The following is a 17,216-nucleotide window of genomic DNA, read 5'->3' as shown; positions in this document are numbered from 1 at the left end:
AGCTTTCTATCGCATCGCGGATATGGCAGTGCACGGCGGGAGATGCTCGAATAATTGGAGAAGGGGAGTCAGAGATAAGCAATATATAAACAACAGAGCGGTGCCTAAATATCAAGCACCATCAGATAATCTGCAAGGCGGCCAGGATCTCCGTATTGACGCAGTCGACAAGGGAAGCTTTTAGTCGGAACAATGGTTTTCCGAGACGAACTATTTATCCGCTCAATGTATGAGATGCGAATAACTATTACAATCAATAGTCATTATATTATGTCCATCAACGGAGGAAAGAAGAAATGCAGTTTGAAACGTTCTGATGCAAATCCCATTGGTCATTGCTATGCAATTACACTCCTTGAAACAATCCGTATAAGAATTACAATTGGTATCTAGTACTTTGGAAACAAAGTCCGTCCAGGCGCCACGCTGATAGATGCAACAAACAATAAAGCCAAACAGGCATTTACTCCTCCTCACTAACCTCGCTCTCATCATCGCTGGGGACATATTGTCTGGTCGTGGTTTGACTGTAATGGTGGTTCCGAGCCTCCTCTTCACGAGCACTTTGTTCGAAAGCGGCTTCCATCTCCGCCGCCAAAGCATCATCATCTTCCACTTCGTCATCTTGAGCCGTGTCCGTATGTGTTGAGACAGGTGGAGCTGTATTGCCGGCCGGGGAGGGTAAACTAAACTCCCCGATATCTTCATCCCCGTTGTCCTCTGCTGGGGTGTTATTGGACGAAAAGTATGTCCGGTCAACGAGCGGGCGTGCAGGTGGAGATCCCATATCAATAATAAGATCTCCGTCAACAATAATGTTCGATCCGGGAGACTGCCCAGCTTGTTGTGATCCGGTGCCTGCATCGGACGGCGATGAGCGAGAGTCCTCATGCTCAGGTGGGTCGGGATAGCTGACAGGTTCGCTTGGCTTCGCGGGCGGGTGTGCTTTGGCTGGTGGTTTTGCTGGCGGTTTCTTCTGTCGCAGCGGGTTTGTTTGTGTTTTGGTTTGGGGGGCAGATCGAGGCGCAGGTCTGACAGCCGGGATGAAGGGTGTACTGGCCCTGCTGATGGCAAGTTCTGGGGTGCTGTGGCCTGAGGGTGGCTTGTCATCCTCCCGGCGATTCTTCGGGAGGAAATGTCGGAAGTCGTAAGGATTGCTCTCGTCAGCCGGTCCCTCGTCCTCGCTGGTGCTCCCTCCATGCCGGTCTTCTCCTGAGGTGGCTGGCTCATCCTCTTCCTTTATCTGCAGTTGTTCGTATTGCTCGCGGACTTGCTTTTCCGTCTTTCCTGGAGCCGACCGTAGGTTAAAGTTCAAGGTTGTCGAGACCGGCTCCAGAACAAAGACTTTCCGCTCCGGATCGAAGATCAGAACCAGGCTGCGCTCACCCGATGGGTCCTCGCTGCCTTTGTATGAATAGGTTAATGTTTGATCGGCGTTCGGAGCCTTATCAGTAACGGCGAGGTCATAGAGGCCGTCCGATCGGGAGTGATTGATGGTCGAACGTTGCTGTGGGGTAGCAGACTTGGATTTGTGGTTGTAGTTGACGTTGATCAGCCGGCTCGTGTTTGGGTTCCGAGCAAGCCTCTCCCCCAGCACAATTGGGTACTCGGCCTGCTTTGTCGGGTCGATCATGGCGGACAATGTGGGGGCAGCCATATTTGTGCTCACGCGTAGTGAAGTGGCCCCCAAAATCGAAGTGGTCTGTACAATACAGAGGATAAGGGAGGAATATGGGAGAAGAAGATGGGAAATCCCCAAAGTCGGGGAAAGGTTGAGGTGGAGAAGAGCGGAATTAGGAAATGGCCTTCTCCCCACTCGTATGACAAGGCAGTTTATAGAATCTTTGATCCGTTAAAACTACTTCCTTCTTACTTTTCTTAGCAAGAATTCTATGATTTTATCAGGATTGGATATCTCATGTCTCATTGTCTCATGTTTCATGTTGAACCAACATGCTTATACTCCGAGTTCTGTACTACATTTTACGCAGGCTTCAGCTCCGACTTCGGCCCAGATATAAATACGACATTGAAGACATAAGAGTACTATTCTAACAATTAAAGCATAAAGCAAAGTACTTCCATTAGACGATAATTACTAGCTGAGGCATAAACAAAAAAAACCGGCTTGCGGGAATACAATGCAGTCAAGCAGGGCAGGAGGAGGTATCCAGAAACAAAGAACATGAGGCATCGGAGAAAAAGCAGAATATCTGTTTACAGCCAAGACTATACCACCCAGGACTGGAATGAAAGAACAGACTTCCAATGTCGGAAATTTAACATTTCCGAGTGTTTACTTAAGCTTCTCCTTGAGCCTGCCGAAGAATCCACTCAGGCGGTGCTTCTTCTTCTTGTCAATAGTAGAAGCACCTTCAGTGCTTTGGGACTGTTTGGCAGACTGCTCTGCGGGCTTTGCCGTCGAAGTAGCAGGTGTTTCCATAGACTCAGCCCCAGTCGTTACAGTGGGGCCTGGAGGATTTGCGGTCGAAGTAGTAGGTGTCTGAGCAGACGCAACTCCGGTCGTCACAGTGGGACCTCCGGGTTCCGCAGTCGTAGACCCAGTGGTTTCAGGAGCCGAGGTTTCGGCAGTAGGAGTAGCCTTAGGGCCAGTTGTGACAGTAGGCCCACTGGGCTCAGTGTTCTTCAGTGCCGAAGATGGGGTAGCAGCAGAATTGCGGCCTGCCGGAGGGGTGGAAAGCGGCGACACATCTGCCGACTCTACACCAGTACCAGCAGTGAGGTGGGGCGCAACAGGTTGGGTGGCCGCAGTGACAGTAGGCGGCGGAGCACCGGCAGACTCTGCAACGGGGATCTTCTTGTGCAGTTCCTCCTCGATTGCATGCTTCTCATCTACCGCTTCCTGGTTCGCAGCAGCCTCCGGGTCCTTGTGGGCCTCGGCCAATGAGTCCTTCACCCTCTGAGGGACCTCTTCGACGGGCTTGTCGCCGTTGGTTTGCTTCTCCTTTGACTCTAGTGGCACACCAGCAGCTAGTGCTGCCGTGGTCGAGTTAGGGCCAGCAGACTGGATGTGGTATCCTGGATCGGTCATCGCTGCCTGCTGCGCTGGACCGCCGGTATAAGTCGGCTCGGTCGCGCTGGTTGCGGCGCGTTGCGCGGGTCCACCGATCGGAAGGCTGGACTCAGGAATCATGTTGTTCGTGACTGGGGGAATGGCAAACGCGAAAGCGCCAGGGTTAGTGTCGGTATTCTGGGTCCCAGCGCCAAGAGGGAGAGTTTGGCCCTTCTCATATGACTCTTTATCCAAAGTGACATTCGAGTCAACAGTGTTGTTGTGAAGTGTCTCGTGATGAGGGACTTCCTCGCCCGGCTTCAGGCTGACGGGGTTGCCATAACCCCCGGAAGCTGGGATGGGAGCCACGGAAAAGGTCTGTTCGGATTCCTGTCCCGGAGTCTCTGGGAAGCTGCCAGGAAGATCCCCATTGGGTTCCTTGGGAACGTTAGCAGCGAGAGCCGCGGTTGTAGAATCGGGGGTCACGCCAGACATGGGTGCGAAGTCGGACTTGATCTCTTCAGGTAGAAGCACGTTGTTGATGTTGTTATTCCCGTCGTCTTCCTCCCGTACGTTGGGATCTGTAGTCCAAATACCGTCGACAACGAACTTTTCAATAATTTTTCAGTCAGCACAAAAATAACGTTGGAAGTCTTGAAATCTTGGAACCTTGGGGATTCCGGGAAGTTGCGACTTTATAAATGGGGGAAAGCGGCACAGGTGACGTCAGTGGAAAAGTCCCCTGTTGCCTAAGGCTCACCGCCAAATCTACAGAGGGGAAAAGGTCGAAAAGCTCCAAGGGCCAAGGCAAGAAGGTGCGAGAAAATAAAAAGAATTGTAAGCCCATACCTTGTAGTGAATCTTTTGTACAGGAGATATAGTCACTTCCTTGACGAATATGTCGCCCACCCGGTCCAGTTTCACTGTCTTACCCCAATCATCGAAAGTGCCTGTAACGAACACCTCGCTCGCCTTGTGAGGCCTGCAAGTAACCGTCTCAGCATTGTACCACGAGGAATTCAAGAGGTACCGAGATATCGAGAACCCTAGATAGAGGGATCAAGTTGGAAGCTTGACTTACCACTGAAATGTAAAAGTACCCATATTGGTTTCCGAGGGAAAATTGGAAGAGATCTGGAAAGAAGGTAGGGAAAAAAAGGTTCGGAGTACGGAGGGTACGGAGCAGTGAATTTGGACTAAACCAGTGGGGAGGTGACACAGACCAGTACCTGACCCTGGAGGACTTAGCGCTATATGATTCTCCTGCAACTAGTGAACTCCGTAGATAAGTCCCATTGCCCATATATCAAGGGGCTGGGGGCGAACCGTGGTCTATGTGATCTAGACTTTCCGTTTACGTGACGCCATGTCAGAGCTTTGGGTTATATAACTAGATAGTAACCTACCTAGGTACGTTGTAGGTAAGTTATACACTTAATACTAACGTAGGTAGTTTATAACTAGCTCTAGCTTACTGTGTTATGGCACTTAGTATAATAGGAGAGAACATCACCTACATTATAACCAATTGACTTCCGAGAAATTAATTCGGAACTGAAGCTTTAAAGTTTCCGAAGTTTCCAAGAAATTGTGCTGCAGATATTTTCCCAAAAAAATTTATTAAAGGTGACATTTACAAGGCGAGTCTATGACATATGTGACCTGGGCCACTTCTTCCCGTTGCCACTTGAGTGGCGATGCAATTCTAGAAGACACTTAGAAGGCTTAAAAGCTTCCCTTTTTATTTTATTTTATACTTAAATGCTAAATCTTATTACTATACGGAGTACCACATTTAAATAATTATGAGATGTCGATCACTATTGCTCCATACATCCATAGTACATAATAGATACCACATAGTCCAACATAGTACATATAGTCCATAGTATTAAGTAGTGAAATTCAATGTTGGAAGCATGATCGACGAAGCTCAGACCAACTTTAGTGTGTCTCTACCCCTCATTTTTCCAATTCCAATTCTCCAGTCCAATTATTTCCAATATCTCCCCCTTTGTCTTCAACTCTCTTTTCTAAGTAAAGCTGTAAAGCTGTAAAAAGCTTGGAAGCTTCCGGACTCAGCTTCCTTTTAGCAAAGACACAGGTAATCTCCCGGTCTCACTTGCTTTCCCTTGCTTTCCCTTTCCCTTGCCATTTTCTTTTTCATTTGCAACATTCACATTTTATTTTCCGAGACAAGAGAAAGAAGAGGAAAAGTGACAAGAGACAAGAGAAAAAGAGAGAGAGAAAGAGAGAAGAGTGACAGTGAGACAGAGAAAGACAGAAGAGGTCATGCAGTATCCCTACAATTAGACTCCAACCAATAATTCCCCACTGTCTGCCCCTCCGTTGCTTCCTCATTACTCTTACCCTTTTCTACCTCAACTTTCTCTTTTTGCTACATTTCCTACGTTTCCTACATTTTCCTTCTCCTTTTCTCAATCTCATCTGCTTAAACCCATTCCTTTCTAATACCCTACAGATATCATCTCTGTCTCGCCCATCCCACATCCATCCCACTCAGCTTCAACCCCGGAGTTGCGGCCTCTCTGGCCCTCGACCCCCCCAACGCCATCATGGCACAGAACTCTGCTCCTGATTCGACCCCGGTCATCAACACCAGAGCTGGCGACAAATCTGCCGGTACCCCAAAAATCACCGAGGACGACGAGTTCGATGTGACGTCACCAACCAACCTGACATTCCGACAGTCTAACTCGGGTGCTGTGCCCCCGGGCACTGCTCTGTTCGGAGGTAGTGCATTCACCGAAGGAGGATCACAAACGGGAGGGTCGTTATTCAGCCGGAGTCCCTTCCAGGATCCTGAGGGGGAGGAGGACGAGCAGGAGGGGGAGCTGGCCCCCCCTCCCGGGACTATCCGCAGAGCAAGGGCTCCCTACCAACTACGCGCTTGGTCGTCGGACATCTGTCTCAGCGGAATCTTTAAATCCCACTGAAGCTGGTTCAGATAGCTGGTCACCTCCTCACCACCCAAAGACCGAAGAGCAGGTCTCCCGGCTTAAGAGCGCCGTCAGTAGCAACTTCCTCTTCTCCCATCTCGACGATGATCAATCCTTGACCGTCCTCAACGCTCTCGTTGAGAAGCCAATTCCTGCGAAGGATATCAAGGTTATCTCCCAAGGTGATGCCGGTGATTACTTCTACATTGTGGAAAAAGGAAACTTTGACGTCTATATCCACCCCTCTGGCGCCGTGCAGCCTGGCCCTGATGGCTTGGGAAACAAGGTCGCCAGCATTGGACCTGGAGGATCTTTCGGCGAGTTAGCTCTGATGTACAATGCCCCGCGTGCTGCGACAGTGATCTCCACCGAGCCGAAGAGCACCTTGTGGGCCCTTGACCGCATCACCTTCCGCCGCATCCTAATGGACTCGGCATTCCAACGCCGGCGTATGTACGAGGCTTTCCTGGAGGAAGTCCCGCTGCTTTCTTCTCTGAAGCCATACGAGCGCTCGAAGATCGCGGATGCTCTGGACACCATCAAGTACACGGCTAATTCCACCATCATCCACGAAGGGGATCCCGGAGATGCTTTCTATCTTTTGGAGTCGGGCGAAGCCGAGGCTACCAAGAACGGTGTCTCAGGACCCGTCAAGAACTATCGGCGAGGCGATTACTTCGGCGAGCTGGCGTTGCTAGACGACAAGCCACGTCAGGCTAGCATCACCACCAAGACGGATGTGAAGGTGGCGCGGTTGGGCCGGGACGGATTCAAGCGGCTCCTCGGTCCTGTGGAGGGAATGATGAGAGGGGCCGAGTACGAACTGGATTCAAAGAGGTCTCCTGTTTCCAAGGCAGCTTGATATGACTACAAAGAAATTGAATCTTGGGGGTTTTTGAGTCAGGAAATTAGACTCCTCGTTGGCGAGATCCAACCCAATTGTCATCTGTCACTTTGCCGAGTTTCAAAACTCATCTGCTATCCCAATAACTGATGATCTACTTTTTTCCCCCTATGTTCATTATTTGTCTCCCATCTCCTTGTTCCCAGCAAACTTTCCGCTCTTTACGACTATTTGACTTGTATCTACAATTTCTTGTCTCTTTTATGCGTGCCATCTGTGACAGGGACCTACTGTCGCCCTTGTTCATATTTTCCTTTTGCTACTGTGTTATCCAACTCGATTGGACCCTTCAATACTTAGGTATGATCCAGCAGAATGGTTAGAATTTGTGCCTGATAAATTCCCATACGCATGTGTATATACCCCAAACACACAGGCATTCCCAGTCGAAATCGCGTAGGAACCTGCCCACTACGGTTATGCTATGTTCCATATGTCTATGTAAAATGCTGCCCCTCGCCAACCTTGGAACTCCCCAAATGCAATCAACACCAGTATGTCACCGCGGAACAACCAAATCACTCCTCAATACCCACTTCTCCCCTCCAGTAACTTCGGCCCCCTCATGTATCATACAATGATCTCCATGTCGGTGCAACAGCGCCATCCCAACCTCCGGCGCAACGGCTATCGGTTCGGGCTTACGGTTTGCGCGCGTCGGCTCCGGGTAGAAGATAGTTTCGCCGCCTGTGCAGGAAGTCAGATAGACCAGCAGAGTCCAAGTTGTGCGAGCGGGTGTTGCTTTTGAGCGCGAGTTCGGTGGGGGGAGGGTTATGTTGTTGGCCTCGTCGTCTGTAGGTTAACGGGTGTTAGTGCTAGTTTTAGCTTGGATGTATATGCGAGTCCTATGCATAGGAACCGTCATAATCCAAATCAACCCAGAGCGAAGAGCTTACAATGTTGTCCGAAAAACTGTCCAGCAGAGTATCGATAAATGCGAATATTAGGATTCAACCCCAACGGCTCCCCGCCCCAGAGTTGACGTGCCCGTTCAGCGAGGGCAGACGGGCTAGTACCCTCGTCTTCTTCGGCGTGGTCGTACCCATACTCGTCTTCTTCGAAGCGCGTCGTGACAAGCTCCTTCAGCGCTGTTGTGCTCCACAGCATCTCCGCGAACCGTGCATCGTCGATCTGGAATCGGTCGTTGACGCGTAATGCCTCGTCTTTCTTTGGGGCTCCGGGTGTTGTTGTTAGTGGTAGCGAGGCGAGGAATGAGGCGTAGGTTTTGCAGAGGGTGCCTGAAAGGAAGTTGCGGATTAGGTAGATTTGGTCGGGGAGGAGGGTAGTCAGGGTTAGATCGGCGGCGGGGAGGAGGGGGCGGAGGGGAGGCCAGTTTGGGGTTGTGGTCTTTGGTTGAGGTTTTGGATCGGGCTTTTTGGATTTCGGGGCCATTTTGGTTTTTGTTGTGTGAATGTACAGGTGTAAGTAGAGGTGCAGGTAGAGTAGAGGTAAAGGGTCGAGGTTTATCGCGATAAGATGATCCCATAGACAACATTGGAAGGCTCCCTAGGTATGTAATTTTCTACATAACTAACGTGTGTAATATGTGTACCTATATACTCCGCTTCCCCAGAATATGTAGTATGTATCATAAACCCCTTGCATATACACTTGATATGGATTGAATTTGCCCAAAGTACGTATGTACAATATGTACAATATGAACCTATAATTATGGTTTCCCCTCACCTCACTGATGGAATATCAGGTCCAAGTCCATAGACGATAGACCGAGGAAATGTGAAATAATTGAACAAAGAGGCAAGCATACTCCTTTGAAACCAACATATACATATGTAGATCTAGATCTAGGCTCTTTAAACAAAATCGGTGAGGAACTGCAGTCTACCAAATAAGGTGGATCAAGTCGGAGAGAATATGGATTTGGGCGGGGCGGGAAAGAAAATTTGTCCCGGAAGGGGATCGTCGGCGCTTTTCCAACCAACCTTTCCAGTCTCATATTTGCTGAATTCGTCAAGTCAGATCGCGATATTTTCAGAGTCGAAGAAAAACGAACAAAAGGAAAAAGAGAGGAAAGAAAAATAAAAATAAAAATAAAAAAGCATGGCTCAGCGGTGACTACGGCCATCTGCAGCGACCAAATCGGCCACCGCTCACCGCCCGGTCTCAAGTTGAGAACTTCCCTTCTTATTGGAACTTCATTCCTCTCCCTTCCCCAGCACCAGCCTGTCATGTCGTCGCAGACTATGACTGCGCCAGCCGTGGGCCATCGACCGCCTGACCCAGGCCCCGATAGCCCCATATACGACTATGGCGGCTCACCAGACACTGCACCCCCTAGCAATCCTCGAGAGGACTCCGCAATCCGCGCCATGCAGAATAATTCTGCCCCGTCAACTCCCAACGGGATGCCCGCCCCGGACGTCGCAATCAAAACTGAATACTCGGACAGTCACGACTTTTCAACCGCGCAACATCAACAAGATGCAAATACCCAAAGCGCCGCAAGTGCGCTCCTAGCACAGCTTCTTGGAAATCAGCCAGCCGCAAACTCTATTCCTACCACGATACAACCTGCACAACAGGACGAGGACCAGGATGTTCGCATGGATATCAAGATGGACGACTCGATTTCCCCGTCATACAACATGCCAGCTCAATCTCACGCGCCCATCGACCCGAGCTTACACCGAGACACAGGCTCAATATCTCGCGAGATCCAGGACTTGCTAAGTGGGAAAGCTTTAGGTGATGAACACATGGGGACAAATCCTACACACCAGGGTACGAACCATACGGGGTTTAACTCATCCGATGCTGTGGGAACCTTGTCCGACCCCATGAACCCGAAATTGGACGCTGAGCAGCCCTCGCTCCTTCCGCCCTTGGATTTCTCCGCCGCCCCGAAAAATGCGTTTGAAGCTCTTCACCAAAACGAACTGCTCACAGCCGCCTTCCTTTCGCAAAACGCCGATCTGTCAGCCCTGGGATATCAAGACGTGGCGGCCTCAATTGCTGGATCGGAACCTAAGATCCAAGCATTTGCCAAGTTGGAGTTTGATGATGGACATTTTTACGTCAATACCTACTCATTCATCCTAGGGCGAGACGTGCGCGCCGCACGCGCCGCCCATCACCGAGAGTTCCAGTACCGGCAGGCCGTGCGAAGCACTCGGGCGAAGAGTTCAAGTGGAGGAAATACATCCCACACCCCAAACCGTATGAAGCGGGAGGAAAGCGCTGCCATGATGGGCAGTGTTGTCAGTGATCGGGGAGGTATTATGGGTTTTGATCCAGATATACCCCCGCATCTTCCGAATAATATGAACGTGAGCCGACGATCATCAAAATCATCCTTTGACGAGGCTGTCGTACCATTGCATGCAAACCCGGCTCAACTACAGTCGACAACCGACTACAATGCGCTTGCCATGCAATCTTTGCAAGAAGGAAACGGAGACGCAAAGCCGGTTGATGCGCTAGCTTTGCTCCCATCCCCTGATTCTTGTCCCACCATTCCCATTCACCCCCCAACGACCGTTGACGGCAGTGCCGCAGGCCATCGGGGGATTTCTCGGAGACATGTGCGGATCTCATACAACTTTGACCGTAACTTGTTTGAAATGGAGGTAATGGGACGTAATGGAGCGTTCATTGGGGCTGATTGGCTATCGCCCGGGCAAGTTCGTCCGTTACATAGCGGCGACTACATCCAAATTGGAGGTGTGCGTATCCGGTTTTTGCTACCAGACGTCCCTATTGGCGAAACTGGAGCCGACCGCATGGAAGAAAAATTGGCAGAGAATGCCGAAGAGGAGGAAGAGAAAGATGCCCGTGCTTCGATCGAAGTGGATGACGACGTTGATGAATCGGAGAGACTTGGAAGTGAGAGCGGCGAGAGCAGGGAGCCTTCGAAGAAGATCATCCTCAAGACAAAGGATTCTAAATCGGCTCAAGCAATGGATTCTATCGAGAATGGGGATAACGATTCGCAGCCGGCCCGCCGCCGGGGACCAGGACGCCCTCCCAAAGATGGGATCATGTCTAAGCGCGAGCGAGCTGAGCTTGCCCGGGAGCAGAAAATTGCAGCTAAGCGCGAAGCCAACGGAGGTATCACGCCACCTCCACTCAAAGTGCCCAAGGCCGGAAAGACAGTTGCCAAAGAATCTGTCGTTCCCGAGTCGCCAACAAACAAACCATCCGAGAAGCGGAAGTACACCAAGAGAAAGAAGCCGGATGGTACACCAATGGATTCTCCCCTTCCCTCAACGGAAGGCGGCCAAATGTCTGCAGAGCCTCCGCAAGAATATGTCAAACCCCCACCGGTCAAAAAGCGCAAACCATCACGATCACCATCTCCCAACTATCCTCCGGAGTCTGCTTACAATGCCGAGGATTTGGCGAAGCCTCCGTACAACTACGCCGTTCTCATCTTTGATGCTCTGACAGAAGCCGGCACGCCAATGACGTTGAAGCAGATATATCGTGCGCTGAAATTGAAATATCCGTACTTCCGCTTCAAGTGTGAGACTGAGGGCTGGACATCCAGTGTACGGCACAACCTGAACGGCAATGGGCATTTGTTCATGCACGCAGAGCGAGATGGCAAGGGTTGGTCATGGCAACTTATTCCCGGCGCGTCAGTTGAGAAGGAAAAGAAACGACGCCCTTCGCCGCCGCCGCAGGTGTCCCACCCTCCTGCACCTGCTCCTCAGCAGTACATGCCTCAGATGTCCCATTCTTATGCGCCACCTCAGGGCCCACCACAGGTGCCAAATCCGCCGCAGCATTTCCAATTCCCTTCTATACCGCCTGCTCCTTTCCCGGCATCTGTTAATGTGGGAGGACCTCCACGATCCGGTCCCTACCCACCTCAACCGAAGGCCCCTGCACCTACACCCGCCGCTCCTCCTGCTCCACGGGTTCAAGCTCCTGCTCCGCCCCCGCCACAGGCTGCGACACCAGCACCGGCAGCGGCACCTCCGCCGGTGTCTACACCTGCCCCTGTCTCTGCTCCTACTCCGTCGCCAGCGCCAACACCTACTCCGGCTGCTATGCCCGCGTCTGCACCCGCACCCGCCCCCCGCACCTGCGTCAGCACCGGCGGCACCGGTGTCGACACCCGCACCAGCACCAGTTCCAACACCAGTGCCACCTATAAACCCAGCTGCATCCTTCCCCATCCCCAGTCAACTCCGCAACAACCTCCCAGCTGCGTTCGCGGCGACAATCCCTTCGACCTACACTTCGCCCTACGCATCTGCCCCCGCTCCCACAGGCGGCCAGCAGCAACCGTTGCAGACCCCACGACCCCCTCACGGACCACCTCAGCATCATTCCCCTTACTCCCAACCCAAGCCGCCATCCTCTCAACCTCCTCACAACAACCCGCAGCCTCGGGCCTACCCTCCATCTGGTGGAGCGCAATTCCAACACCAGCATCAGCATCCGCATCCACATCAGCCACCGGTCCAACCCCAGTCGCAGCCGCTGTCGCATCCCCCTCAGCAGCAACATCCGCTACCTCACCACCAGCATCAGCCGCAGCATCAACATCAACACCCACACCAACATCAGCACCAGCATCATCCGCCTTCAGGCCTCCCGGCCCATTCTCACCATCAACAGCAGCAACACCCTGTTCAGCAGAACCCTGCACCAGGGCCATCAGAGTCATCCTCGTTCATTGATAGAGCGAACAAGGCAATCGATGACTTTGAAGCTGTTCTCATGGAAGACTACGAGGACAAGAATTACATCCGGGAAGTTCTGCGGAGTGCGCGCGCACGGGTGTTGGGCGATGCGCCAGAGAGCTCCTTCCCAGGCGGCGAGCCAAAAGACGAAGCCGTCATCATGGACGTGCTACGCAATTTGGTCGGAAGTCTGAAAGAAGAGTGAATGGCTTCAATGTTCCTGGAGGTTTTACCTCTACTGGTGGAGGGAATGGTTTCCCCCTGACGACTTATCGAGTATACGAGTCTTACGGTTTTGCTTTCTTCCCTTTTTTCTCTTTTCTTCTTTTTCCCCATTCAATTTATCCTTTTCAAATTGTTCTTTGCGACATGTCTGGATTCTTTGAATCTTAATGATATCCCTCTGTTTTTGCTGACAGGCGTTTTCTTGCGTCTTGTCTTTTTTTGTCGCGCTTAAATCTTCTCTTCCCTGTTCCCCTTTTCCCGGCTCTTCACAGTCCACTGTTTCGGAGGTGCAGAGGGATCTTTTCTTCTGGAATGATCCCGACTTGCTTTTGTTCTTTGTTTTCATCCTGGCGTGACCCGTCGGATATAAAAGCGTAAAAGCTCATGATAGAAATACCATTCACCTTGATCGGACTAGACACATGCGTATATACTCATTCTCCAGCACATGCATAGATATTGTATTATTTATCAGTAGCGTTGCCGTTTACCAAGCCACGGCTTACACTGACTGCTATATAGTTCCTGGCGGCTTGCCTGTACCTCCGTACTAGCAAGGCAATGTAGGATGCGATTTTAAGTCATTTTCTTGGACGGGTGTTTCGTTTGTGGTCTCATCCTTGCACTTGAACTCGTGGAATATGAACTTCATTTTGTATGGAAGCAGTCAGGGATGAGGAGTATGACTGTAAACACAAGTGACTCGGCAGGTGAGTACCTTTCCTATATCCAGCCCTAGGTCCTGACAATTGACCCGAAATACTATAGTAAAATACATTAAAAAGCCAATAGTGGGAACAATATTAGGCAATATCTTAAGAATAAGAACAGTGAAGTAAGAAAGTAACATGAAATATTGTATGCAAACAGGAAGCAATAGGATCATAGGAAACGGGGCATATTCATTCGTTCGAATAACTCATGACCGTTTTGGTTTCTTTTGTTTTCCCCGAGTTCCCCTTTTCTTTCTAGTCTGAGCGAGTTCACTCGCTTGTATGTGCCTTAGGAGCAAAGTCCAGCGAAAGTCACAATCTTAGCAACTCAGAACGAAGATCAAGGGGACATGTGCAATTAAGACCCCGGCACAGTGTGACCAGCAACAACCGTGCTTGTGGAAAAAAAGATCCCGACGGAAGACAAAGCCTAATGAATTCAAGAAAAGGTCATGTCAACCGGCAGGAGAAAGAAGCCAATCTAGTACTAGTACAAGGGATTCTTGACATCCTGGACTCCGCGTCGGATGACATCCTCGACGCGCCAACGCGGAGGAGAAATATTGTCCGAGCGCCTGCGGTGCCATTCCTTCTCCAGCTCTGGTGGAGGAGCCGGCTGTTCGGCAGCAGGCAGCGCACCACCCGCGATACCAGTAGAGAATTTCAACTGGAGGACATTGCCAATTTCATCGCAAGCGGTCAGCACACGGTCAAGATCCTCCTTGGTGTGGGCAGCAGAGACACAGAAACGAGCACGGGATGAGACCAGCGGAGTGGCCGGGTAACCGACAACAACGACGGAGATCTTCCGCCGGAGCATCTCGTGAGAGAATGCAGGCATCTTAGCGGGGTTAAAGAGAAGGACTGGAACGATTGGTGAATCGTCGTGGCCATACACTATAAAGCCAAGACGCTTCAATCCGAGACGGAGGTACCGCGAGTTGAAAGCCAATCGCTGCAATCGCTCCTCACCCTGACCGGGAACGAGCTCACCGTTGATGATCCGCAGAGCAGAAGAGATCTGGGCAAGAACTGCAGGCGCAGGAGACTCTCCGTAGTAGACACCGGGGTTGGTCGCACGGAGTGCGTCGATCATCACCTTGTCAGCCGCAATGTAGCCACCGTTAGCACCGAATGACTTGGTCAGTGTCCCCATCAGGATATCCACCTCGGAAGTATCGATACTGAAGTAGTCGCAAACACCACGTCCCTTGGGACCAATGGCTCCGATGGAGTGGGCCTCATCAACGAACAGGTTGAACTTGTACCGGCGCTTCAACTGCACAAGGCCAGGAAGGTTACACATGGAACCTTCCATGGAGTAGAGTCCCTCGACCACGACCAGAATCTTCTTCCAGGGACGGTGAGTACGGGGTTGTCCCTGAGAGATAGCCTCTCGAAGTTTCAATTCCAGGTCCTTCATGTCATTGTGCTTGAACATAGCAATGGAGGCGCCAGAGAGACGCGCACCGAAACGGATCGACGCGTGGTTCAGTTCGTCGGAGATGAGAAGACATCCCTTCGAGACCAAGGCGGGGAAGATGGTGGCGTTGGTGCCGAAGCCCATGGAGAAAATCATAGATGACTCTTTGCCCACAAACCTAGCAACCAGATCCTCTACTTCGACATGCAAATCCTGTGTGCCGGACTCTGCTCGCGTGCTGGGTGCTGCAATGCCATACTTCTTGATGGAGTCTTCCGCAATATCCGCACAAGGGCCATCCGACTGAGCGAAACCCAGGTAGTTGTACGAGCTCAGATTGAGGGTGTCGGTAGTGGTACCAGTCAGGTAGAAGTGCTGGTTGTGGTCATCCGTGGCCCGATCGATAAGAGTAATGGTGCGGCCGGGAACGCCAGTCACGGGGCGCTCGAAGCAGTCGTTGATGCGCAATTTCAAACGACGCACATAGAAGTTGTCGAAATCGCTGTTGAGAGCACCATAGCCATTGCGAGGCTTGAGATGGCGGTAGTGTTCCTCGCGGAATCGCTTGCCAAAGAAATCACGGACATGTCCGAAAGCGATTAGGATTAAGTAACTGATATAGGTGGTGAGCAGGTAATAATACGGCGGCTCGTCCATCACCGGCTCGGGGAAGACACCACCAGGGTGTCGACTGGAGTATCGGTGGCTGGGATGACCGATCGGACCAAACTGGGCATGTTGCTTGGCCAGCCGACGAGCCTCCTCAGGGGACGGAGGCTGGAAGAGTGTGGTAGGCAGCTCGTCCATATTGGGGTTATCCGCAGTGGCCGTTGAAAGCGAGATTGTCGGTAGGGACAGTGAGGCCAGGCTTATCGGCGGAGAAGAATTGCTAGGTTGAGAATGTCCACTCTGTACAGTTTCCGTCTTTGACTTTGGCGAGGCCGAGAATAACTGAGAAAGGCGATTGGACTTGACGGTGGGGGCCTTGATGGAGATACCGCCCTTTCCCGAAGAAGGTGAAAAGGACGGCGGGTTGGTAGAGGTGTCGTTGGAAGAGTTGCTACTAAATCGACGAGGCATCGCAGGAGGAAACAGCGTAAAGTTTGCGGCACGGGTCTTAATTTTTGTGCACGTCAAGATCGAGGGGCGCTTTGGGTGTCCGGCTTGACGAATTTAAGGCAGGGACTACCGGAGGGGGTAGATAATTGACGTGTCCGAGTAGGCTGTGCTTCTTGGGGGTCTTCGGTCTTCGTCGATAACCTCAATGTGTTTTCAATCTGGAAACCGCAGCCAATTAGTTTGATGGTTCTAGACCAGACATCCACGCGACACCCCTGAGCCACGCTCCGTTCCCAAATCAACCATATACCCAGGAACTTTCCAGGTCATAAGTTCCACAGATCGAGACGTACCACAAGGTTGATTCAAGGTAAGTGGGAGCCGAATACTCGGAAAGGGCTTAAAAATTGCAAGCACGTGGAATGGGGGCAAGAGACACGAAGGGGCAAAGAGCCCTACGTTCAGATGACGAAGTGACCAATGTTGCCCTACAAAGATGATGAAGCACCAAAACGAGTATATGGAAGAAAGAAGAAGGAGAGTTCTGAGAAGATAAATAAGAGATGTTTCTCTCTAAGCCATCGGCCCATGCGACCTCCTGGTATTAATTAAAAACAGATGCAGTACGGTGATAATACAGTGATAACTAGGTATGATTGGCTTATCTTTCCTGGAAAGGAGGTATTATTACCAGATCAATACTAAAGGTTTTTTTTTTTCCGCACTAAAATTTCGGGCCCGCAAAGGCCCAAAGGCCAGAAGATCAGAGGAGAGAAGTCGTATTCGTATGTACTCCAATGCACATCGAATTTATGAATATACTCCGTACTGGGGAACAAAAGGTGAAGAAAAGGGACATTTCATCCTCCGGTATATCCGACTCAAACCCGTTTGGACCAAATAGATATACCTAGGTAACTTCGTCTGTGACACCTACATCACGAGATGTGACGTTGGAGTATCTACGGAGGCACAGGAAGACTTTGGATATGAAAACGGCAAGATGCCTGAGGCAACGATGTCACTTTCTAATGTGACATCTGGAGTAGTTAATGGTAATTGGAATATATACATATCAGAGGAGCTTTGATTTTAACCACGTCCAGGGCTTTTTATACTGAGAACTTCGTCCCATAGCCGCGGAGATCGGCAACTCAATACCCGATCACTCCCGCCCTCCGCCTGGGGTATTCGCACCGACTTGCACTGACTTCCAAGGCTCTTGCCTTGTTCAAGCTTTGACCCCCCCCAAGCCCTATCAGATC

The 17,216-nt window shown here is 51.0% G+C and overlaps 6 protein-coding genes across 6 annotated transcripts; 2 read left to right on the top strand and 4 right to left on the bottom strand.

The window, feature by feature from the left end:
* Nucleotides 1-463: 463 nt before the first annotated feature.
* Nucleotides 464-1,657, bottom strand: N7489_008906 (ELL-associated factor; the record flags this gene model as incomplete). The annotated part of the gene is made up of 1 exon (XM_056714656.1): nt 464-1,657. One exon carries the CDS (start codon nt 1,655-1,657, stop codon nt 464-466), a length of 1,194 nt encoding a protein of 397 aa, XP_056562278.1.
* A 639-nt stretch (nt 1,658-2,296) lies between these two features.
* N7489_008905 (carbohydrate-binding module family 48 protein) lies at nt 2,297-4,117 on the bottom strand (the record flags this gene model as incomplete). The annotated part of the gene is made up of 3 exons (XM_056714655.1): nt 2,297-3,622; nt 3,863-3,995; nt 4,095-4,117. 3 exons carry the CDS (start codon nt 4,115-4,117, stop codon nt 2,297-2,299), a joined length of 1,482 nt encoding a protein of 493 aa, XP_056562277.1.
* A 1,472-nt stretch (nt 4,118-5,589) lies between these two features.
* Nucleotides 5,590-6,835, top strand: N7489_008904 (cyclic nucleotide-binding domain-containing protein; the record flags this gene model as incomplete). Its single annotated transcript, XM_056714654.1, has 2 exons — nt 5,590-5,927; nt 5,986-6,835. 2 exons carry the CDS (start codon nt 5,590-5,592, stop codon nt 6,833-6,835), a joined length of 1,188 nt encoding a protein of 395 aa, XP_056562276.1.
* Nucleotides 6,836-7,376: 541 nt separating this feature from the next.
* N7489_008903 (uncharacterized protein) lies at nt 7,377-8,269 on the bottom strand (the record flags this gene model as incomplete). The annotated part of the gene is made up of 2 exons (XM_056714653.1): nt 7,377-7,669; nt 7,774-8,269. 2 exons carry the CDS (start codon nt 8,267-8,269, stop codon nt 7,377-7,379), a joined length of 789 nt encoding a protein of 262 aa, XP_056562275.1.
* Nucleotides 8,270-9,069: 800 nt separating this feature from the next.
* On the top strand, nt 9,070-12,736 carry N7489_008902 (forkhead domain protein; the record flags this gene model as incomplete). The annotated part of the gene is made up of 2 exons (XM_056714652.1): nt 9,070-11,986; nt 12,051-12,736. 2 exons carry the CDS (start codon nt 9,070-9,072, stop codon nt 12,734-12,736), a joined length of 3,603 nt encoding a protein of 1,200 aa, XP_056562274.1.
* Nucleotides 12,737-13,956: 1,220 nt separating this feature from the next.
* lcb2 (putative serine palmitoyltransferase 2) lies at nt 13,957-15,972 on the bottom strand (the record flags this gene model as incomplete). Its single annotated transcript, XM_056714651.1, has 1 exon — nt 13,957-15,972. One exon carries the CDS (start codon nt 15,970-15,972, stop codon nt 13,957-13,959), a length of 2,016 nt encoding a protein of 671 aa, XP_056562273.1.
* Nucleotides 15,973-17,216: the final 1,244 nt, after the last annotated feature.

This window comes from Penicillium chrysogenum (genome assembly GCF_028827035.1).
Source record: "Penicillium chrysogenum strain IBT 35668 chromosome Unknown utg000005l_segment0_segment0, whole genome shotgun sequence".
NCBI lineage: Eukaryota > Fungi > Ascomycota > Eurotiomycetes > Eurotiales > Aspergillaceae > Penicillium > Penicillium chrysogenum.
The sequence above is the reverse complement of the archived record's forward strand: the minus strand, read 5'-3'. Positions and strand labels throughout refer to the sequence as shown.